The sequence below is a fragment of the Ictidomys tridecemlineatus genome, chromosome 5, assembly GCF_052094955.1.
Source record: "Ictidomys tridecemlineatus isolate mIctTri1 chromosome 5, mIctTri1.hap1, whole genome shotgun sequence".
NCBI classification, from domain to species: domain Eukaryota; kingdom Metazoa; phylum Chordata; class Mammalia; order Rodentia; family Sciuridae; genus Ictidomys; species Ictidomys tridecemlineatus.
The window spans coordinates 22,050,809-22,074,034 of record NC_135481.1 but is presented as its reverse complement, the minus strand read 5'-3'; the positions used below and the strand labels follow the sequence as shown (position 1 = coordinate 22,074,034).

The 23,226-nt window shown below is 33.7% G+C and overlaps 1 protein-coding gene across 5 annotated transcripts in view; it reads right to left on the bottom strand.

Moving 5' to 3' along the window:
* Positions 1–2,608: 2,608 nt before the first annotated feature.
* Positions 2,609–23,226, bottom strand: part of Ice2 (interactor of little elongation complex ELL subunit 2) — a 42,946-nt gene continuing 22,328 nt past the window's right edge. For all 5 annotated transcript variants that reach the window (XM_078049532.1, XM_078049531.1, XM_078049533.1 and 2 more), the window contains 5 exons: positions 19,417–19,546; positions 13,249–13,333; positions 12,171–12,221; positions 8,315–8,573; positions 2,609–3,738 (listed from right to left, as the gene is read on the bottom strand). In XM_078049532.1, the coding sequence (XP_077905658.1) occupies positions 3,610–3,738; positions 8,315–8,573; positions 12,171–12,221; positions 13,249–13,333; positions 19,417–19,546 (654 nt within the window). In that variant the 3' untranslated portion in view covers positions 2,609–3,609. The remainder of the gene's footprint in view (positions 3,739–8,314; positions 8,574–12,170; positions 12,222–13,248; positions 13,334–19,416; positions 19,547–23,226) is intronic.

Sequence of the window (23,226 nt, the reverse complement as noted above, 5' to 3'; positions counted from 1 at the left end):
CCACATGCATGAACCTTCTTGGAAGTATATGCATGCTCCAAGTCCACTTGAGTCTTCACCTGACTCAGCCCCAGTCAACAGCTTGACTGTAACTCACGAGAGGATTTGAGCCAGAGGCACCCAGCTAAGTTGCACCTGGACTCCTAACTTGCAAAACAAAGATAATCAATTCTGGTTATATCAAGTAACTAAGTTTTGGTTAACTTATCACTCACAAGAAACCTAGAAGCCATACTCCACTAATCCTACCAACCATATCAACAATTTGTCATTTTTTATCTTATATATTGTTCAAGCTCACTCCCACTTTTACTGCTTTAATTCTGGCTGTTTTCAATTACTGTAACACAGCATCCTAACTTCTATTTTAGTGTTTTTCAGTTTCATTTTCAACACATACTTTTATTAAACTTTACTACTAGTTTTCACAATGCATAGGAAAAAATACAAATGTCTTACATAGCTTGTCTGTCCCTCTCCTATCATTTTCTTTTTCACCTCCCACATCCATAGCCTACAATCTGGCCAGTTTTCACCTTTGCATACTTTGTTTGTGGAAAATATTTCATTCTTCTTTTATAACGCCCACTCTTTTTTTTTTTTTTTAAACCTCAGCTTAAGTTTTATCTCAGAAAATCTTCCTTATTTATCAGAACCTGGTTAGGTGGCTTTTTTTTTCCCCTTTCTTTTTTTGGTGGTGCTGGAGATAGAACCCAGTGCCTTGTGCATGCAAGGCAAGCACTCTACCAATTGAGCTATAGCCCCAGGCCTGACTTTCTTATTTTACTTCATCAGAGCCCTTATCACATAGATAAGTAATGTGCTCTCCACTAAAATTTGAGCTTCAGAGGAAAAAAAAAACTATCCTTGGTGTGTGTATTCATTCATTGAAGACTCCAACTTGTTAACTTATTGAGTGACTGCATGACAGGCAATAATATTAGGTATCTGTTACTTAACAATCAACAAAACAAATGTGCTCCATCCTTTCAGAGATTACTGTGTGTTGAAGAAGGGCCAGGTGGGGTGGTCCCCGCTTGTAATTCCAGCCATTCAGGAGGTTGAAGTAAAAGGATCACAAGTTCAAGGCCAGCCTTGGCAACTTATTGAGACCCTGTCTCAAACATAAAAAAGTTCTGTGGGAATAGCTCAATCCCCAGATGCACCAAAATAACAACAATAATAATAGTTATTATGGTATGGGACATAGCTGCAAACACTCATTGAATTACCTTGTTTTCTAAGACATTTGTATAAATTAAATGCTTCCCACTAGAGTTATAAGTGGCCCAGGCTCATCACATCCTCATGTCTTTTTTTTTTTTTTCCTTGTACCGGGGATTGAACTCAGGGATACTTAATCACAGAGCAACACCCCAGCCCTTTTTAAACTTTGAGATAGGACCTCACTGAATGGCAGAGGCTGGCTTTGCACTTGCCATCCTCTTGCCTCAACCTCTCAAGCTGCTGGGATTACAGAATTGTGCCACTGAGCCTGGTTGATTTTTTTTAACATCTTTGCTAATATTGTCAATGTCATTTCCTTGTTTATAAAGTCTCCATGTTAAAATGTAAGAAAAAGAATATAAATCATGATAAAATATATGTTTAAGAAGTTACATTAAGGAAAGTGAAAAACTAGCTTTATATATTAGGATTATCCAAATATATAGCTTACATAATTTAAAAGTAATCACTTGCAAGACACATATTCTACTAAATAAGCTGAGCTAAGAAGCCTGTAATCCCAGTGATTTAGGAGGCTGTGACAGGATTGCAAATTTGAGGTCAGTCTCAGCAACTTAGCAAGACCCTGTCTCAAAATAAAAAATAAAGAAAGGACTGGGATGCTGGTGCTGTGGCTCAGTGGTAGAGCACTTGCCTAGCATGCGTGAGGCACTGGGTTTGATCCTTAGCACCACATAAAGGTGAATAAATAAAATAACGATATTGTGTCCAACTACAACTTAAAAAAAAAAAAGGAAGGAAGGAAGGACTGGGGATGTAGCTACGTGGTAAAGTACCCCCAAGTTCAATCCTCAGTACCAAAGAGAGAGAGAGAAAAAAAAAAAGACCCTCAAGTTAAAAATGGCAAAAGCCAAGTCTTTCTGGCACTCAGAGATTTAAAGCAATCATTGTCCAGATTTTTCAAAAGACCTAATTCCAATGGAATCCCTCCCTTTCCTTTGGCTTGTTGACAAATGAGGCATAACTAAAACATTTCTGGAATATGTGATAAAGTTTAAAAAAGGTAGGGGGGTGAAGTGTTTTATAAAAGATAATGGCAGGATGAGGAAATGATATATTAAAATATACAAAACGGACTGGGGGTTGTGGATTAGCAGTAGAGTGCTTGCCTAGTACATGAGAGGCCCTGGGTTTGATCCTCAGCATCACATGGAAATAAATAAAAGTATAAAAAATAAATTAATATACGCAAAATAATTTGTACTAATAAAAATGCCTTATAACCAATAAAAAATAAATTCAAAACAAAACTTCATAGTTGAAGAAAAAATTTCAACTGTTATTTATAATATATGAGAAGATATTTAGGTCAAATTTCTTATATTAGTGTAGAACTCATAAATAATAAAAACAAGGCAAATATTGTCTTGAATTACAAAACTTATATTTTAAAAATGACACATATTTCTGATACTTTTAATGTACATTAAAGAACAGGGTTACAAAATTAAACAACTCTGCTCCTTCTTAAATTCAAAGTGGTTATAGTAACATCAGCAAATTATGCCAGGTTTTAAATTAATGTATGGTCCTATAAAATTTAAATTACTTAGAATAAATGAGGAAAAAATTAGCTTAGGCTCTCTACATCCCATTTAACCCTGTCAGTTTTAAACAACAGAAATTTTTTTTCCTGGAAAATACCCTCATCTTTACTTCCAGTAGCATATTTCAACAATCATCTGGAATTTGTGCCAAGAAGCAGGGGCATTCATCACCAAACCTGTTATACAACTAGTTTTCTTTTAACAAACTGATGGTTGCCCAACATGAAAACATTAACTTGTGACTTTTCAGAGGCAGAAAGTTTTTCTCTTTACCTTTAGTGTCTGCAATGAAATTTCAAAAAGTTTTTAACCTTTATTAACCTTCAATGACTTATCATTTTATAGCAATAAAAAAGTGTCAAAATCCATCAGAAACAAGGTTTACAATGCTCATAATCATTTCTGATAGTGATAATATTTAACCTTTTGAGCTAGTCTCAAATATCAGCAATATAACTCAAATTAAACAATATATAATGATAAATGTTATTCCTGGAAAAAAAAGTTATTTCCCTGTTTACAATTTTTAGAAAACGGTATAATATAAAAATATTTTCTTCATTTCCCTGCCATGGTAATCTGAAACCGTACCTAGGTTCTCTCAAACTTCAAGGGTAAAGAGTGAAACATTCCATTTTAGTAGAAACACTCATTTCTCATAGCTAGCATTTTTTCAAGGCACTCTAAAAATTCTTAAGAATGCTAAAAGAAAAACATTCCTTTGCCTACTGATCTTTTGATCATGTTCTCCTCAAATTTTTCAAAATTAAACATAAGTGGTTCTTCTGAATTTTTCTTTTCCATAGTACAGTCCTTAAGTTATTTTTCTTTTATTTGGAGCTATTCCTTCATTTTCAACTTGCTGAGCAGGCAAGCAACTGCTTTTGGTTTCCATGGAAACTGGAGTCCTGCGGCTGCGTGTAGGCATTCTGGTTCCACCAACCTAAGAGATAAAGCAAAGAACAAAATAGTTTAATATATTTACAACATACCTATATATAGTAAACTGTATTATTTCTATATGTACTAATCATCGTGGATATAATCTTCTAAATTTTTGGTCGCCAGTCCCATGGTTAACTGTTACTAAACAAGTTTTAATCTGATATAGTTTTAAGTAGTACAATTTTTTCAGATCAAGATAGATAAGTGAATGGAAAAGCTACTATGTTTGGGGCTGGGGATGTGGCTCAAGAGGTAGCGTGCTCACCTGGCATGAATGGGGCGCTGGGTTTGATCCTCAGCACCACATAAAAATAAAGATGTTGTGTCCACCGAAAACTAAAAATAAATATTAAAAAATTCTCTCTCTCTCTCTCTCTCTCACTTTTTTTTTTTTTTTTTAAAACTACTATGTTAAATTTGGAAGGGGCTGAAATGTTCAATTAGAATAAAAGGGAATGACAGGGCTTTTGAATAATATGTTTGTACTAATTATGCTTAAGGAAAGGAAAAAAGAAATGAGAAAAAAAGAAATAAGAAATATGAAGGCAAAAGAAAGAAAATATAAGCAAGTCAGAGGTGCTGAAGAAGGAAAAGAAATTACATGGAAAAAAAGGACAGACAATAAGATAAGGAAGAAAGGGAGAGACAAAGAAAAGTCGTTGGGCACAGCGGCACACACCTGTAATTCCAGTGGCTCTGGAGGCTGAGGCAGGAAGATCACAAGTTCAAAGCCAGCCTCAGCAACTTAGTAAGGCCTTAAGCAACTTAAGAAGACCCTGTCTCAAAATAAAATATAAAAAGGGCTAGGGGTATGGCTCAGTGGTGAATTGCTCCTGGGTTCAATCCCTGGTACAAAAAAAAAAAAAAAAAAAAAAAAAGCCCAAGAGGGAAGAAAGAAAAAACAATAAACATAGAAGAAAAAACAAAACAAAAAAGGAATACAGAGGATGGGCAAAGGGAAAGAAGGATGCTTGGGGGACACCAGTGGTGCTACTTGCACCTTCATGTGTACTATTCTCCTCACTCTCCTTTTCTAGCTCACTGTGTAAGGGAGGAAGGTCATTCTTTGGACCCAATCCCTTGCTAATCATAGTCCTGTTTAAGAATAAGATCTGGAAATACTGTCACCTCCTTGGCTACTAGGAGGGAGGGCAGAAAGTTTTTAAAATATGTAAAGGAGAAAGCCAGCCCTCACAGAGAAGGATGAAAGCTGTGTAACCCGAAATTATTTCCACAGAATCTGCCCGTATCTGCCTGTATCTTCCCCAGCCACCACTCACACTTTGTTTCATCACATCCTATCTAGTGAATCCCATACTTGGGCACACTAAGGGTGATACTGGAACTCCAAGCACTCTCTCATATTCCAAACCCAACAGAAGCAGTGCTGGTATTGCTTCAATGGGTTACTGGTTCACTGAGAAAGGATCAGACTCCAGTGTCCCTCACCTATTATTTACTGCCTCTTAAAGGGATTTTTTTTTTCCCTTTAAATTTTATTTATTTATTTAGGTTTAAAATGACATGATTAGAAAGGACAAACTTAAGGATTTGAATCTGCCAGATTGTCTGAGGTTGATGAACATTTATAACATTTCTACCAGAAAGTGCTATGATTTTTAGATATCTATATCACTCTCTACATAGCTGGTATTTCTTATAAAGATATACTGACTATACTAATTGTATCTACTATATCTTTGAGGAAAGTCAGCATTGAAGACTTCCATTGTAAGATGGTATGTGTGTGTAAAATAAATGCTCATTACAGAAATTGTAGGAGAAAAGAGTATGAAGTAAGAAACTGCTGCAAAAAGACTGCAAAAGTCAGAAGTAGCACAGGAAGTAAAATGAACTCCTCCATATATCCTCTGGTGGATGCAGCAGGGAGGCAGACACAGGGTCTACTGGGGTCTCTTCAGGGTTAGTGCCTTAAGGCACTATACAGATGTGAGTTCTATGTTCAAGTAGATTAGGGTCTAAGGAATCACATTGGGGCAAAAACATTTGTTATATGAGTCTGTACATGGAGAGGATATGCAGATGATTTATGTTTCATACAGGTTTTTTCTTCCCCAGTTTCCTTAAAGTTGTGGTTTTTCCCCATTTCTGCTAAGGCTAAAAAAATCCCTATTGGTGCTTAGCTGAAGGAAAAGAAAAAAAGTAGAAAGTCTTATTTCCATGGTCTGCTTAGGAGCAAAGCAGGAAGATGGGGGTAATCCCCACTAAATGTAGGGCTAGATTGTTATATCATAATTACATCCAAAATGTTCTATTGACTTACACACACACACACACACACATATAAAATCTCAAACTAAGTTTGGTTATCTCATTGTCTATAGTACCTAGTGTTGGGCTATGTAAGAGCCTGGTCCTGGTTAAACTCGCTAAATATTTGTTCCTAAATTGAATACATGAAGTATCTTAAAAATACAAATAAATATATATGATATACAAGTAATTAATTGTTAAAATATATATTTACATAATCAAACCCTGAACATATAGAATTTTTCCTTTTCCAAATAAATTATTATTATTATTTTTTATTATACAAAATCACATTTTGATGGGAACAGAAAAGACAGTAGAATGAACCATACCTAACTTTCCTATGGTTATATATGAATACACAACCATTGAAACTTCACATCATATACAACCACAAAAATAGGAAGTTATATTCCACGTATGTATGGTATGTCAAAATACACTCTACTGTCATGTAAAACTAAAAAGAACAAATAATAAAGAAACAAAAGCACATTTTTGGACCACATTTTTAAAAAAGTAAATCATGATAGTATTTCAAAAACATAAGGTACTCAATATTATTCTACTGTTAATCTGTATCAATAAGGGAAGAATAAAAATATTACTCAGTTCTTTTTTAAAAACACCTTGGGCAAATAAATTTATCCTTCTATTTATAGTTGTTTGAAGTCAAGACATTAAACCATTAATTTTCACTTAAGAAGAATAAGCAACCCCTGCACAGAATTATATGTTATGGTTCAGAAACTATAATCAGTGTTTCTAAATTAAAGAGAAAATCATTCTTCTAGAAAGAATACAGATCTTCAAAAATGGTTTTCAATGATTATTTCCTTAAGAGGTTATAAAAACCACCATTTATATTGTATGTAACTAGGGACAGTCAACCAAAACTGTAGATAAAATAACTTAAGATGCTAACAGTTAACTGTCTAAAGTCTTTTTTTTTTTTTTTTTTTAGAGAGAGAGAGAGAGAGAGAGAGATAATTTTTTAATATTTATTTTTTAGTTTTAGGCGGACACAACATCTTTGTTTGTATGTGGTGCTGAGAATCGAATCCGGGCCGCACGCATGCCAGGTGAGCGCGCTATCGCTTGCGCTTGAGCCACATCCCCAGCCCTCTCCATTCTTTCACTGATCTCAACTGGTTAACCATATTTATATTTTCTTGGCCAATGTTAACTAAGAATGTACAACGAGCTCAGTGTTCAATAGCTGCTTAGCATGCAGAAGGCCCTGGGTTCAATCCCCAGCAGAAATAAATAAATAATAAACAAACAAATCCTTCCAAACTCTAACATTAAGGTAAAGAACTAAAAAACATAAACAACCCTACTCACTGTAAATTGTTTTAAAAAAAGTCCTCAATATTTGCATTCTAGCTATTTCTCAAAAGGACTTAAGGACATTTACAGATTAATTTACTGTAATATAGAAGGGAAAAAAGAATAGAACATTCAAAGGGTACACAAGTGATAAATTCTCTGAGGGTAATAACATTGAAAAGATTATAAAATTCAGTAATTTTGATTCAAAGATTTTTTTTTTTTTTTTGGCAGCAGAAAGGAAAACACACTAGGTTTTGTCTCCTGAATATTCAGATAGCAGAATTTTTCCTACAACTAAACTTAAATTGAAATTTCTTAAATTATATACAGAGAACAAGTGACATGGTGGAAAGTATTTCTAGCCACAGCTTTGTAGGTTTTAGATAAATAAATTATTATTCAAGTGAGATTTCTAGGAGGAATTTAATAAAGACAGCAACATTAACGTGTAATTTAATAAATATTGAGTTAGCAGAACATAATATAGACATTAATACTACAGCTATATTTATAACAAAGCACTCCATTAACTACTACATTTTAATTTTTCCATATCCTAGCAATCAATTTTAATTATATCATAATTTTATTGTATGTATTCTTTTGCAAATTGTCTCAAATATTTAATAAAATTGAATAGAGTGGGCATAAATATAAATTGCAAATACAACTTTTTATTTTATAGGAACATCGAGATTTAACTATGTGGCTGCCTTACCCATGCACCCATGAAGCAAGCTAGAATTTTCTTTTGTTGGTTTATAAACCTTATAAAAATAGAAAGTTCCATTGACAAAAAGACTGGACATGGTAGAGCATACAACTTTATCTACCCTTCTTATGGATATTGGTAGTAGAATAGTAGTTGTAATTAACTTGGAAATGTGGACCTCAGGTTGAAGTACAGTGAATGAAACAAATTAATAATAAACAATCTAATAGAACATTTGATTTCAAAAAGACTTTACCTTTTGCTGTGTTGCAGGACCCAGTGATTTGGGTGGAAAAGTACAAGGTATCCGTCCATGATGAATATGATATGGTAATAGGAGACTGGGATCTAATGGGACCCAAGGAACTGAGAGACTAGAAGGTACACCAGGAGGGTCACAATGTGTTTTATGCAAGTTGTATGCTGTTCTAGTAACTTTTCCATCAGAGGTCTTGTAGATCAGGAGTGAAGAATCTTCTGCTGCATGAGACAACAAGTAGGAACCCTCCTGCAAGCTAAGTACACCATTGAAGATCAATCTATTAATAAAACTGAAAACAATTATAGGCATAGAACCACAACCTCTAAAATATAAAATAGACCAATAAAAGTAGACTTCAGATTTAAAGTCTTTTCATGCCTTTTAGGCAACTAAATTATTTTGGAACTTTGGAACTTTAGTACAAAGTTCAGAATATCTGATCATTTTCTTTTTATTATGTATTAGGCAATTTGCAAAATTTCAATCATCTAATAGAAAAACAATCTGCCTATTTTTCTAATCTATGGAGAACAGATGCTTCCTGAAAACATCTGTCTCTCAACATTTTCATCATTCAACATCCTAATTTTTATTTCTAGTAATATAAGTTAATAGGTAGAAGTAGAGGATTAACAGATAGTAATTGATAGAAGCAGACACAGGTTAATGTTTTTTTTTTTTTTTTTTTTTTTAAAGAGAGAGTGAGAGAGGGGGACAGAGAGAGAGAGAGAAAGAGAATTTTAACATTTATTTATTTTTTCTTAGTTCTCGGCGGACACAACATCTTTGTTGGTATGTGGTACTGCTGAGGATCGAACCCGGGCCGCACGCATGCTAGGCGAGCGCGCTACCGCTTGAGCCACATCCCAGCCCCCAGGTTAATGTTAATACTGAAATGTACACTTAAATTTTAAGAAGGTAGAGCTCATGTTAAATGATCTTATAATAAAAATTATTTTAAATTATAAAAGTGACAAAAGACATGAGAGAAAGTTAATGTTACATGTTTATGACGTCCAGTACTTTAAAATAAAGTGGCAGAAACTATTGATGGAACAACCAAGATATAATATGAAGTATTATTATGAGATAATAGTAGCAATAGCAGCCAACAGATATTGAATTTTTATCACGAACCAACAAATGTTACACTGCTTCATATCCATTTTTTCATTAAATCCTCTGCAACAAATCTTCAAGGCATAATATTAATTATTAACTCCACATCGGTGATAAATAAACAAATTAGAGATGTGAAGCAATTTGCCCAAAGTTGTGGGTATAGTAGGGTTTATATATAAACCCAGGCAGTCAAATTCCACAGGCTTAATCACGATCCTCTACTGTCACAATAATCAGTTATGTCAAACATCCAATCCACATTTTTCTTTTTTTTCTTAGAAAGCTTTAAGGGATTCAATATATAACCATAAAGAGCTAATAGGATGATTAATACACTGTGCTTTCTTGGGATTACACATTTTCTGGATCAAAGGGGAACAGTTCTTTCTCACATTAATAAAAAAAGAGATTAATCATACTTCAGTTATACAGATCTCCTACAAATCTTTAAGTTACATTTTCATTAACATTTTCTTTTTTTGGTGCAGGGGATTTTACCCAGGGGTACTTAACCCCTGAGTTCCATCCCCAGTCCTTTTGCATTTTGAGACAGGGTCTTGATAAGTTGCTTAGTACTTTGCTAAGTTAGTGAGGTTGGCCTTGAACTTGGGATCCTCCTGCCTCAGTCTCCCTAGTCTCTGGGATTACAGGCACATATCCCCACACTCAGGCATTTTCATTAACTTTTTAAATTAAAAGTAATAGATGTTGATGAAGAAGGTCCCCAAAATTATTCTTATCCTTTAGAAACTTTTTTCTCTTGATCACTTTAATATAAGGAAATAATAATTGATAAAGAAGCAGGAATAAATAACATTTCAAAGATTGAGATTTTACTAATGAAAATCACTAAAATCACTAAAAATGAAGAAAACTTTGGTTTACAGAAAAATGTATACGTATTTTTTGAGATGGGTTTTGTTATGTTGCCCAGGTTGGTTTTGAACTCCTAGGCTCAAGTGATCCTCCTGCCTCAACCTCCCAAGCTGTGCCATCCTGCCCTGCTCCAGAGCAATGTATTTAATTTATGGAGAATGAGACACTCCAAGGACAAGTATCATACACATGCCATACGAATGCAATGTACATGAAAAAATATAAAGACATACAACTCTGGTAGGCAGAATAGTGGCCTCCTAAAAATGTTTTTTTTTTTTTTCCACACCCTGGTTATCTTACATGGCAAAGGGGAAAGGTAGCAGATGGAACTATGGTGATTAATCAGCTAATTTTAAAATGGTCATATTTTCCTGGATTATTCAAGTGGGCCCAATGTAATCACAAGAGCCTTTAAACGTGGAACGAGGCTGAAAAGACTCACAGGGAAATCCTACTGAGAAACAAATTCAGACAAGTGAATACTATGATTTTAACCCAGTATGACCAGTTAGAACTGCAAAATAATAAATTTGTGTTGTTTTACAAAACTGATATTTTACAGCTATGATAGAAAACTAATATACGAACTGGGGAATATAGCTCAATTGTAGAGTGCTTGCCTAGCATGTGTGAGGTTTTCACTCCCCAGCACCATAAATAAATAAATAAGAAAATTAGTAACAAGTGAAATAAGATTGACAATAAAAATTCAAAAGCATCTGGCAAGTTTCATATATACGTACTGTACCTGCTTAGAACTAAAAAGTACTCAGGTACTTACTGTACCCGACAACATTATTTTACAAATAAGGAAATTCACATCTGGTTGTATAATTTAAGTGGAGAGTTAGAACTTGAACTTGGAAATTTGAGTTCAGACTACTGAATTGTTGTCTATTTCTCTTTTCATGACAGAAAGTAAGTAAAAATTCATATAAGTTGGACAAATAATCATTTGGAGAATTCATATTCTTAAATTTGCCACAGACTTAAAAACTTTGGTTACTAGTTCTCTGTGGCTTCTTTGTCCTGAACAAAAACTTTGTTAGTCTGAATAACGGTCTCCCATGATGTCTGTATCCTGTCTCCAGACCTGTGAATACATTAACTTTAATGGCTCTGCAAAAGTGTTTAAATTAAGGATTCTGAGATGAGGAGATGATCCTGGATTACTTGAGTAGGGCCAGGGTCCTTACAGGAAGCAGGCAGAGGAAAATACTATTACAGTAGGGACAATGCAGTGTCATCTGGATGCAGACATCTGAGTGATGAAATTTGAAGATGGAAGAAAGGGCTGCAAGTCAAGGAATACAGCTGAGTACTAGAAACTGAGAGAGAGAAGGAAGGCTTGGCAATGTACGCCTGTTATTTCAGCAACTTTGGAAGTTCAGACAGGAGGATCACAAGTTCAAGGTCAGCCTGGATAATTTGGCAAGACACAGTATCAAAAGAAAAGAAAAGAAAAAAAAAAAAAGCTCCAGAAGAAAGCAGGCCTGCTGACACCTTGACCTTAGCCAGTGAAACTGATTCTGGATTTCAGGTCTTCAGGACTATAAAGAGAACTATAAATTCATATTACTTTAAGCTACTTGTAATAGGGACAATTTGTTATATGGACAATAGGAAACCGATACAATGGCCTTTTAGAAAATATATTTGCAAGTTCATTAAAGCAGATACTATCACATTATCTTTTTACTTGTATTTTTTACAATTTCAACTTCAATAAAATAATTCTTGTACTTCTAGTCTTTCTCATTGATTGTTAATAACATATTTTCAAAGTTTCTAAGAATATTTTCCTAAGAAAATCAGACAAATCAGCGCAAAGTGTCCAAAAAATACTTACCTACTTAATTTCTTTAGAATGTGTTGGAGAATGTTAAATAAACTTGAAACCCTATTAAACAGAAGAAATTTATATAAAATTAAGCCAAAACACTTAATTATTAATAATTATAGCTTCTCAGGAAAAGAAATGCCCTCAATAACATAGGAAAACAGATGTGACAATATAAAACAGAATGCTAAACTTTTAAACATTTGAATAAAAAAATGATAAACTTTTATTTTTGTTATTTCTTGATTTTCTTTTATAATCAAAGTATTGGCCTTGTGTTAAGCAGTTATAAAAAGATCACTGTTGTATGTTGAAATCACATACTTTTAAAAATACAGAAGAGTATTGCTTTTAAAGATGGTGTAAATTAGTTTTCAAATATTTGATGGGTACTTTAAATATGCAATGACAGAGAAGCTACTGATTAGAATGGGATAACTAAAGGGAAATTAAATGTTATTCTGGTTTTTTTTTTTTTAGTATCTCTTCTAGATCCTAACTTAATATTTCTTTAAAAAAAATCATTTTCATTGAGAGAAGTGAGGCAGGCAGAGAGTGGGGTATAGTAGTTTTTCTATTCACATGTGTAAAGAAAAGTTACTGCCCAAGAAAAGCAATTCTTAGAAACAAAAGAGGATATATTTAAAGCAGAGAGTTCAAGTTTGAATCTGGGACTCTTAAAAAAACATCAAGCCTCAGAGCTAGTACTACGAAATTAGTGTAAATTAAGACAATTTCTCATTTAAGTGGTGAATTCAACATACCAACTAAGAGCTAGACTGTCTGACATTAGCTCAGAAATGTGCTCTGGAGGCAAGGACCTATAAATTCTAGTTCTCATATATAAAATGGCAAAGACACTACACCAGCCTTTCATAGAAAATTGTGAGATACAAATGAGATAATATTTATAAGTTATTTTCCTTTGCATTTAGGCATTTAAAGTTCTGAGTACAATAAATTCATTTAGTTTTGGTATACAAAAACGCTTGGTAGGATGGGCAAACTTAATATTTAGAAGTAAAGGAAAACTAGTTATCATACTAATAAGTTTTTCTCAATTCTGTCACAAAGTGAACTTTCTTACTTGAGTGCTGAAAGTTTTTCTTTTAATTCTTCTGAGGTAATTTCTTCTAGCAGGAAAAGCTTTGAAGTAAATGCATCAATATGCCCTAAAAATAAAATATCAAACTTAAAAAAAAAAGCAAACAAGGTATTTAAAAAACAAAAGCCCAACAAGTCACCCATTCTCCTTCAAGAAAATTTTTACAAAATTTTAATAATTATAATACGAATTTCATCAAGTCTATCGAGCAAAGCTATATTTTAAAATTACAAAAAAATCAAATTATAAAAGAAATACATATTCATTTAAAAATCTTTGCTGAATGTAGAAAAGTTTATACAAATATCCACAAACACAAAATAATCCCTAAGCCAACAATTTAAGAATAACTGTTCAGGGCTGGGGTTGTGGCTCAGTGGTAGAGCCCTTGCCTAGCATGTGTCAGTCACTAGGTTCAATTCTCAGGCACCACATATAAATAAATTACTTAAATAAAGGTCCATTAATAACTGAAAAAAAAATTTAAAAAGATTAAAAAAAGAATAACTCTTCTAATATTACTATTTCTAATTTCCATTAAAGTTGCATTTTTATTGAGTTTTTCAAGGAAAATATATACTTATTGTTAAAACAAGCACTTAAAAATCAAAATTTATAGACTGGGCATGTTCTATGTATCTTTACACATGTGGTTTTTAAGATGAAAATTAGATTATAAAAAATATGGCTAATTATTTAAAGTACACCATGAGATTTCTTGTGGTTTAAGCAGTCTGTTTAGTAATTTTTCTTTGCACTACTGGGGATTAAACCCAGGGCCTTGTACATGCTACCACTGAGTATATTCCCAGCCCCTTTAATTTTATTTTGGGACAGGATCTCACTAATTTACTAAGGGTAATCCCTAATTACAATCCTCCTGCCTCAATCTACTGAGCACCTAAGATTATAGGCATGCACCTATAATCCTATAGGTGCATAGGATTATGCCTGATTCAAAGTCTTTATTTTTTTATAAGCATGATATGAATCTAGAATTCCAAAAAGCAAAACAGTACATGTCCAAAATAACACTTCTATTTTAAAAAGTCATGTGTATGTTTTAAACAAAACAGGGTTGAGACACATCACTGATGCCTTATGATATACCAAACCAAGGAAGAGTGAAACAAAACTTAGCCCTGAGACAAATGTTATACAATCAAGTCATGGTTTATTAAGGAGAATAAGAGAAACACTCACCATGACTAAAAGTGATATTGTTTTAAAATAATACTGTTTTTAGATTTTTATTTTTTTAAACTCTTAATATTGGGTTGTCTAATTACCAGGCATATTGATGTCAATCATAGGAACAACAAAAAATACATATAATTTGATATCTCATTTTTATATCTAGCCCACTTTAATTTCATTTGCTTTATGCTTAAAGAATTCAATTAGAAACGTTATTAACAGATGCCTTCCTTCTAGACAACAAATCCATCTGTTCCAACAGCCTTGTTACACAAAGTTTGAGTTTCACGTCTTTTTTCCTAACAGTCATTATACAGTGACATTTCTTTTTTGTAACTTTAAATTTATGTGCATTTAGTTGCATAGCCTAATATATAATGTAAAAAACTAAGATAACAGATTAAAAATAAATATTCATAATTTAGGGAGATTTTAACATATCTTAAGGGATTGGTAGAATATGCTGATTAAAAAATGAGTATGAGTATATAAAAGACTTGAGAAAAAAAGAATTAACCAAATGAACATACAGAGAATACTATGCCCCAAACCTGCATAATATATAATTTTTTGCAAATATTTTCCTATGACATATGGTTATTAATATACCTATCTATAACAATTATCGTTTTAGTGTGGTTGATGGCTTAACTGCATTGTCGTCCACAAACATACTGTCATCTTAGTCCTTTTGGTCTATTTTCATAAGTATATGTGTACATTTGCAAAAAATTATATAGTGACATTTCTAATAACAAACTTGTACATTTTAATGGTTTAATAACATAGAAAAAGGATATTAAGTGCTATTTTATTTTTTGGTACTGGGGACCGAACTCAAGGGCACTTAACCATTGAGCTACATCCCTAACCCTTTATATTTTTTATTTTCAGACAGGTCTAGCTAAGTTGCTTAGAGCCTAAATTGTTGAGGCTGGCCTCGAATTTGCAATCCTCTTGCCTCAGACTCCTGAGTTGTTGAGATTATAGATGTGTGCCACCACACCTGGCATATTATATTTTTAGATGCTTACAAAATAAGCCTTGAAGAGACTAACAGTTCTTATATTTTTAAGGAAACTCAATAAAAAAGTACATATTATAATATACATCAAATACAGTCTGTCAAAAAACTATACAGACAATCATCCTAAGTACTATGAAGGTCTACCTCCTTAAGATTACAACTATCAACCTTGAAGCTTCCTGACCTGTGAGCTTAAAATGAATTAACTATATGCCTGAGATACTTATCTTCTTAGTCCTTGGGGCAGCTGAGCAGGGCTTGGGAGGATAAAAGCTTTCTGGCCAATGCCCTTCACTTACAAGCAATCTTGAGATCTCTGTGCATCACAGTATGTTGTACAAATGTTTTTCAGATGTGTCAAAGTTGGGAGGCACTGTTTATATAGTACAAATAAAGGCTTTGTATGCATGCGTTCATACATGTATACCTATATATACATAGGTAGGCCTTGCTTTGTTTGCAGGGCAGGACCATACAAATGATCATACTGGTGAAAACTATGCAAGCAATTTTTAATAACATATGATTATTATGTATGATATTATATAAGTAATCTAAAAACTATGATTATTCTACCACCTTTAAGTATTCTGTCAAAACAAATTTTCCATCAATTATAAGTGCATAGGGAAATGAAAAAAACAGCAAAGTATGTATTTAGTTTATTTATAAAACCAGCCTGGCATGGTGTCACATGCTTGTAATCCCAGCGATCTAGGAGACTGAGGCAGGAGGATCACAAGTTCAAACCTAGCCTCAGCAACTTAGTGAGACCCTATCTCAAAAATAAAATACGGCTCAGTGGTAAAGCATTCCTGGGCCAAATTCCTGCTACTCCCCCACCGCCAAAATTCCTTATCAAGAATATTTTGAATAGTGCTTGTTGCATTCTTAAACAACTCATGTAGAAAGAAAGCATCTTTTCTATGTCATGGTGAAATAGCTTCAAACAGTACATCCTTTGAGCATTCAATGTCACGAAGTATCCCAGGAGTTCCTTTAATATAAAATCTTATGCTGCTGTCACTTCTTCACTTTTTATGTCACAAGAATTTTCCTCATTTATGTCAACAGAGTAGCCTTCACTAAGTTCCTCTAGCAGAAAATCTAGAGTTTCTTGAGGAGTAGGAGTGTCAACACTTGTACTGTCAGTTATTTCTTCTATAACTCCAGGTAAGTATGATTCAAATTTCATTTCTAGCAATATTAATTTTTTTTTCTTTATTTTAATCTGTGTTGGCCAATTCCCTCTTTTGAGTATCCACTTTTACAAATATTACATGGGTTTAACACTGGAAGATAAGGAGGTAACACAATTGTATGCTTCTTTTCTGTACACGAACTCAATGATAGGTGAATAGTGATTAGTCACAGATCATGAATGAGGTGGCACAACTTGCCAGTGATTATGATGTGCATCTATTATCTATGTAGTGATCAGAGCAAACAGGGAAGATTGTATGCAATTACTCACTGTTAATATGTTGTCATAACTGGTATTTATACTTATAAGAATTGTGCACAGTGAGGACTACTGCTTGTATACCAACTATATAGAATTGATATACATTATAGGACTGGAGGGTGATACAGAAATTGTGGTAAGACTACTTTGGATGCTTTCTTAAAGGAGTAAATCTTAGCCAGGCAAGGTGGTACACATCCTTAATCCAAGGAGGCTATGGCAAGAGGAGTCCAAGTTTGAGGACAGATTCTACAATTTATTGAGAATCTTGTCTCAAAAAATAAAAAGGGCTGAGGTTGTAGCTGAGTGGTAAAGCACCTCTGGGTTCAATCCCCAGGACCACACACATTAAAAATCAACCAGTCAGTCAATCTTACTGTTTTTATGGGGCATGGGGCAAGTAGGAAAAAAAAAAGTACTGTAATCTAGGGAAAGAGGGGAATGTGCTTATAGTAAAGCAAGCAAACAAACAAAAAACAAAACAAACAAACAACAACAAAAAACAAGTGTACTTGAGCTTCCTGAAAAAGAATCTATGAGCTATAGAAGTGGTTCTCCAAGTGTGATCCCTGGACTAGCAGCATCAACCTCATCTGAGAACATGTTAGAAATGGAAAGCCTTCTATTTCTAATTCAGACCTATTAAGTAAGATGTTAGAAAGCTCCATTTTAACAAGCTCTTTAAGTATTTTTCTTGAAAATTTTTCTTAAGAAGTACTATAATATTAAACAAAACAAAAAACACCTCAAACCTCACATGCTTTAAAATACATTTCCATGTGAAGTATAGCTCAGTGGTAGAGCACTTGCCACTACCACTAGAATATGGAAGGTCAGCATCAAAACAACAAATATGTGGTGTGTGTGTGTGTGTGTGTGTGTATCCATATAAAAATGGAAAACAAGCCCAAAACCCACAACCATACATGTTTTTGTTTTGATTTAGTCAAACCGTTGTCACAGAAACCAAACATTATTCCATCACACTAAAATGAATGGCTCTTATGTGGATAGGTTCACTGAGGAAAACCAGAACACGTGGCAATGATTACTTAAGACTTTTTAAGAATACTGTAGATGAAATAATCCACACAATCAATGATGGTAGTTTTATCTGTTAAACTGTGCATTAAAAAATAAAAAATGAATCTTGGGGCTGGGGTTGTGGCTCAGTGGTCAGTGGTAGAGAGCTTGCCTAGCATGTGTTAGGCACTGGGTTCGATTCTCTACACCACATATAAATAAAAAAAATAAAATAAAATAAACGTCCATCAACAAATAATAAAAATAGTTTTAAAAAATGAATCTCTCTCATCAGTCAGTTCAGTTCACTGATAAAGTTTTGGTGGGTCTTTTCCTAAAGTGGATGTGGTTGGCAATTACTATCAAGCAGCTGACATGAAGACTATTAGTGTGAAGTCTCTGGAGAAACATTAAGATCCTGGTTACTAATTAAAAAACTACTACAATAAACTTCCACCAGTGCATATGAAAGAGGTGGAGTTAGGCAGAGTGAATTAATTATTTCATTATTATGTTATTAGATGAATAGTGATCAGTCTATATTTCATAAAATATGAAAACAAAATATTGGTTAGCCAAAATAAGGGGAAAATTCCAAGTGAACAACTTTTCCTGCATTAGGCGAGGAAAATACACAGCACTTATTACATACAAGACATTATGCTACCCATTGCATAAATACAGAATTCCATCAGACTAACCTCAAACCACATATTGTCTAACAGGAAAAAGAGATAAGTAGAAGACAACAAAAAGAGAGTAAAAGATAAAAGGTGAAAGATGGTACACTGAGTGATGGGAAAAAGGAAAAGATCATATGGAGGGGCAACTTGGGATGATTAGGAGGGACTGAGACATATGGAATGAACTGAGCTATATAGGATTAGGCATTCTAATGGGAGAAAACAAATGATCAGCAAATAATCTATCACATGAGGTATGTTCATTGTAAATGAACCCAGCCAGTCAAACCCCTGCCTAATTTCTAGCCCTGTAAAACACAAAAACAAAAAAGTAAAAAGTCACTTCATTAATGTGAGATTTAAAGACAGTGTTATTATAATTTTATGAAAATTTCAAAAAAGTATGAATCAATTAAATAGTAAACCAATTAAATAGTACTTTTAAAAGTAGCTTGTTAGAATATACATCTATTATTTTTAGTTAACTATCTGTTAAATAAGAATTTAAAAACAAAAGATTATTTTGACACTCATGTATAGTGAGATTGATATGGAATAAGAGGAAAAAATGAAACATTTGCTATCACTAATTCCATTTTGCAGGTTAAATCTAGAGTAGAAATGGGAGTTTAAGAGGAATGTTAACACAATTAGAAAAATAAAAACAAGCAAGTTCAAAAATGGAAGTTTTCCAATTGAATTTAAATGTATGTATTTACAAAAGAATTAAAAAGAAAGCCTCTTATATAACTTACCAACATAAAACGAGCAGTTGGAATGCAATAAACTTTCTGTCCATAAGCGACAAAGTTCACTTTCAGTTAGAGCTTCAACTCCATAACAAGCTTGATATTCTACTTTTGGTAGTACATAAACTGGAAATTGCTGAAATTCAAGATTATAGTTTTTCAAAGCTCCATTATTTACTATTAATAACAAATATAATTGCCTACATAGCTTTGCAGCTTTCAAATGCTTTCAGGTAATCTTATTTCATCCTTTCATACAGAATAGGATTCAGACAGAGAGATGAACATATCTGCCCTTGATGGGCAAAAGAACCCTTGGTTGATTCAGGCAAGAAAGGATAAATGGATAAGGAAGATTCCTCACCACCACCTCATCCCCAGTGTAAATCACTATACCTATGTGTGTGTGTGTGTGTGTGTATTTTTTTTAAAAATTTCTGTCAGGGAATGTGATTGACAGACTCGTTGGAATAGAACCTATCATACATAATTGTCCAAAGATTCAAAGCTAGATGCTGGGAAGCAATGACTATAATATATACTAATAATTCTCAAGAGGAAAAAAAAGTAAAGGTTTTTGTAGTTGTTTGCCCTTTTAAGCATTAGTTCCATTGTCTAATACTCTGAGCAGCTTGTTTTAATCCTATGAATGAATAAGCATTAATAACCACATTAACAATTGTGGATGTCATTTATCTTCATTAATATAAAAGATTTTATTCTAGATACTAGGTGTCTGAGAAATTATCCATTCAGGGTTTACTGGTCAGGATTCCAAACAAATTAAGTAAAATGACTATAGCCAAGCACAAGAAATGACTATAACCACTAAAGGAGAATATGTAAAAATATACATATTTGTGAAATAATAAAACATTATTCTTATTCATTGTCCTCATGTTTGTCAAAGAAAATTCTTTTTTCCCCCCTGCTCTGCAGTGCTGAGGATTGAACCCAGAGCTTCCAGCATGTCAAGCAAGCACTTTACAACTGAGCTACAACCCCAGTCTAAAAACTCTCCTCTTAGCAGAACTCTATTTCCAGTTGCAGAAAAAGAAACATGAGATTTCAGTAACTTACTCAGAATGATATGGCTAGATAGCACTTTTGAAATTATACTAAGATACTGCACTCACAAATACATCTGAAAATATTTCATCAATGTTGCTGAATTGAGCCATGTTGCAAGTTAGTCAAGAAGTGACTAACTTGGTAGACTTAGCATAATGGTAGTAATAAGAACAATTCAAATACAATAAAATTTTTGTTATCAACATGTGAAAGAGTATGGTTTATATGATTACCTCTGAATTTTGTAAGACTTTAAAAAGTAGTGATTCCTAAATGTCAATATGCACATGAATAACTTGGTAATCATTCAAAAATGTAGAATCTGGGCTGGTACTCAAGGTTTTGCATTAACTATATCCTAAATTTGGTTTTAATTTCTATATGTATTCTACTGCCATCTCTAGGAAGCCATGGGAAAGGAAGGCCTGAGTATTTTATCTTTCCTTAGCAACCCAAAATTGAAGTGAAAATTTAAAATCAAGATTCCTGTATTATAAAAACTAAATTCATTATTTCCCTTCCCATGTGATAGGTGGCTCCTACTCTGTTCTCCCCCAAGTGAAAGCTTTTCTTGGTTCTGTCTTCCTGTTTTTCACATAAATCTCTTAAATCTTTACATATATTTCTAAATAGATATTCCATGCTAGTAACTTTTCATCAAAATTATTAATTATCTTTTATTTTCCTCAATATTTAGCACCTTCAAGATCCCTTTTTTTGCTTGGTAAAGTGGATCATGCCTATAATCCCAGTGACTTAGGAGGCTAACGCAGGATAATTACAAGTTCAAAGCCAGCCTCAGCAACTTAGTGAAGCCCTATGCAACTTAACAAGACCCTGTCTCAAAATAAAAAATAAAAAGGGATGAAGCTCAGTGGTTAAGTGCCCCTGGGTTCAGTCCCCGGTGCCAAAATATTTAAATAAACAAACAAATAAAACCATTATTCTGGTTCTACAATGCCTATATAAATTTTAAATAACTGAATCTGAACTTTTTAATCATTTTTCAACATAGCACTTAGGATATGTGGTTAACTGTGACAGACAATAACAGATAATATCACATTATCCAGAGTTACTCAGTCTGGATTTCATAATTATGCACAGAACTCAGTGAATTTCAGTTTTATCTTAAAATCCAAATTAGCCTCTTTGTTTCATCACTTGAAACTGGCTGCTGTTTTAGGTTCTCTAAAATGCAGGTCTTGTTAAGCAGAGTTTTGATGAGGAAGTGTAAGTGATACTGGGAATTAAAATCTCAACCATGATAACAGAACTGAAGTATCAGAGGAAAACAAAGGAGAGATGTATTAATTTCCTTCTTTTTCCTTTTCTTTTTTGGTAGTACTGGGGATTGAACTCAGGGCAATCGACATGCTAACAATCATGAGCTACAAACCTCAGCTCTTTGGAGATAGGGTTTTGCTAAATCGCTCAGGGTGGACTTGAATTTGTAATCCTCCTGCCTCAGGCCCCTGCCCCCTGAGTAGCTGGGATTATAGGTATGTCCTACAATACCTGGCAAGGTAAAGTTCTTGAACAGCAGAGGTTAAAGAAGCTTCTAAGTATTTTTAAGCTTTAAGCTGGTTTTAAGATAGAAATATTTATGAGAATGTATCCTTACCTACTTAAAAAGTAGCATTAAAAATATTTTTTGCTGGGCACAGTGGCACAGGCCTATAATCCAGCAATTCAGGACGCTGAGACAGGAGGACCACAAGTTCAAAGCCAGCCCTCAGCAATTTAGCGAGACTCTTGTCTCAAAAGTAAAATATTAAAAGGGCTGGGGATATGACTCTGTGAATCTCCAGTACCAAAAAAAGAAAGAAAAATTTCACACTAGTGCCTCAACTTTCCCCGAAGTACCCTTCTTCAACAATGTTCCTGTTCTCCCAATTCGTCAATTTTTCTCATTTTTTCAGAATTATTTATTGAGTTCCTATGGCATAGAACATTTAAGAAAAACAAAGATGAATGGGACATGATTCCAAGGAGCAGACATTCAACTCTGGGATTTAAACCATGTGTAGTGAACATCACATACAGGTATGATAAGCATTCATTGAAAATTTTAAAATTTTTCTCGGTTTGACACATTCAGAAATATGAGATTTCTTTTTTTAAAAATATTTATTTATTTTTAAGTTTTAGGTGGACACAATATCTTTTATATTTATGTGGTGCTGAGGATCAAACCCAGTGCCTCGTGCATGCTAGGTGAGCAATCTACCACTGAGCCACAACCCCAGCCCAGAAATATGAGATTTCTATCCAGACATTCTTTTGGGGCTCAATTGTTTTGATACCATCTTGATGAAGGATGAATCTTCTCCTATAAGGTTATGTCTGGACATTTATCAATTTCACTTGAGTCCAGTGAATGATAAAGTTCTTGCCAACTTGTATTGTTTAAGAAGTAAGTTAATATCTGAAATTTCCCTATGCTATTCTTAAGAGATACTAGCCATCAATAATTTCTAAGTGCTATAGGCTAAAAGAGAAATACAAAGTGCTACCGGGCAGGGTGGTACATGACTGTAATCCTAGCAACTTGGGAGTCAGTGGCAGGAGGATTGCAAGTTCAAAGCCAGCCTTAACAACTGAGTGAGGCCCTAAACAACTCAGCAAGACTCTGCCTCTAAAAATAAAATATAAAAAAGGGCTGGAGATATGGCTCAAGTGGTAAAGTGCCCCCGGGGTTCTATCACTATTACCAAAAAACCCAAAACAAAACAAAAAATAAAG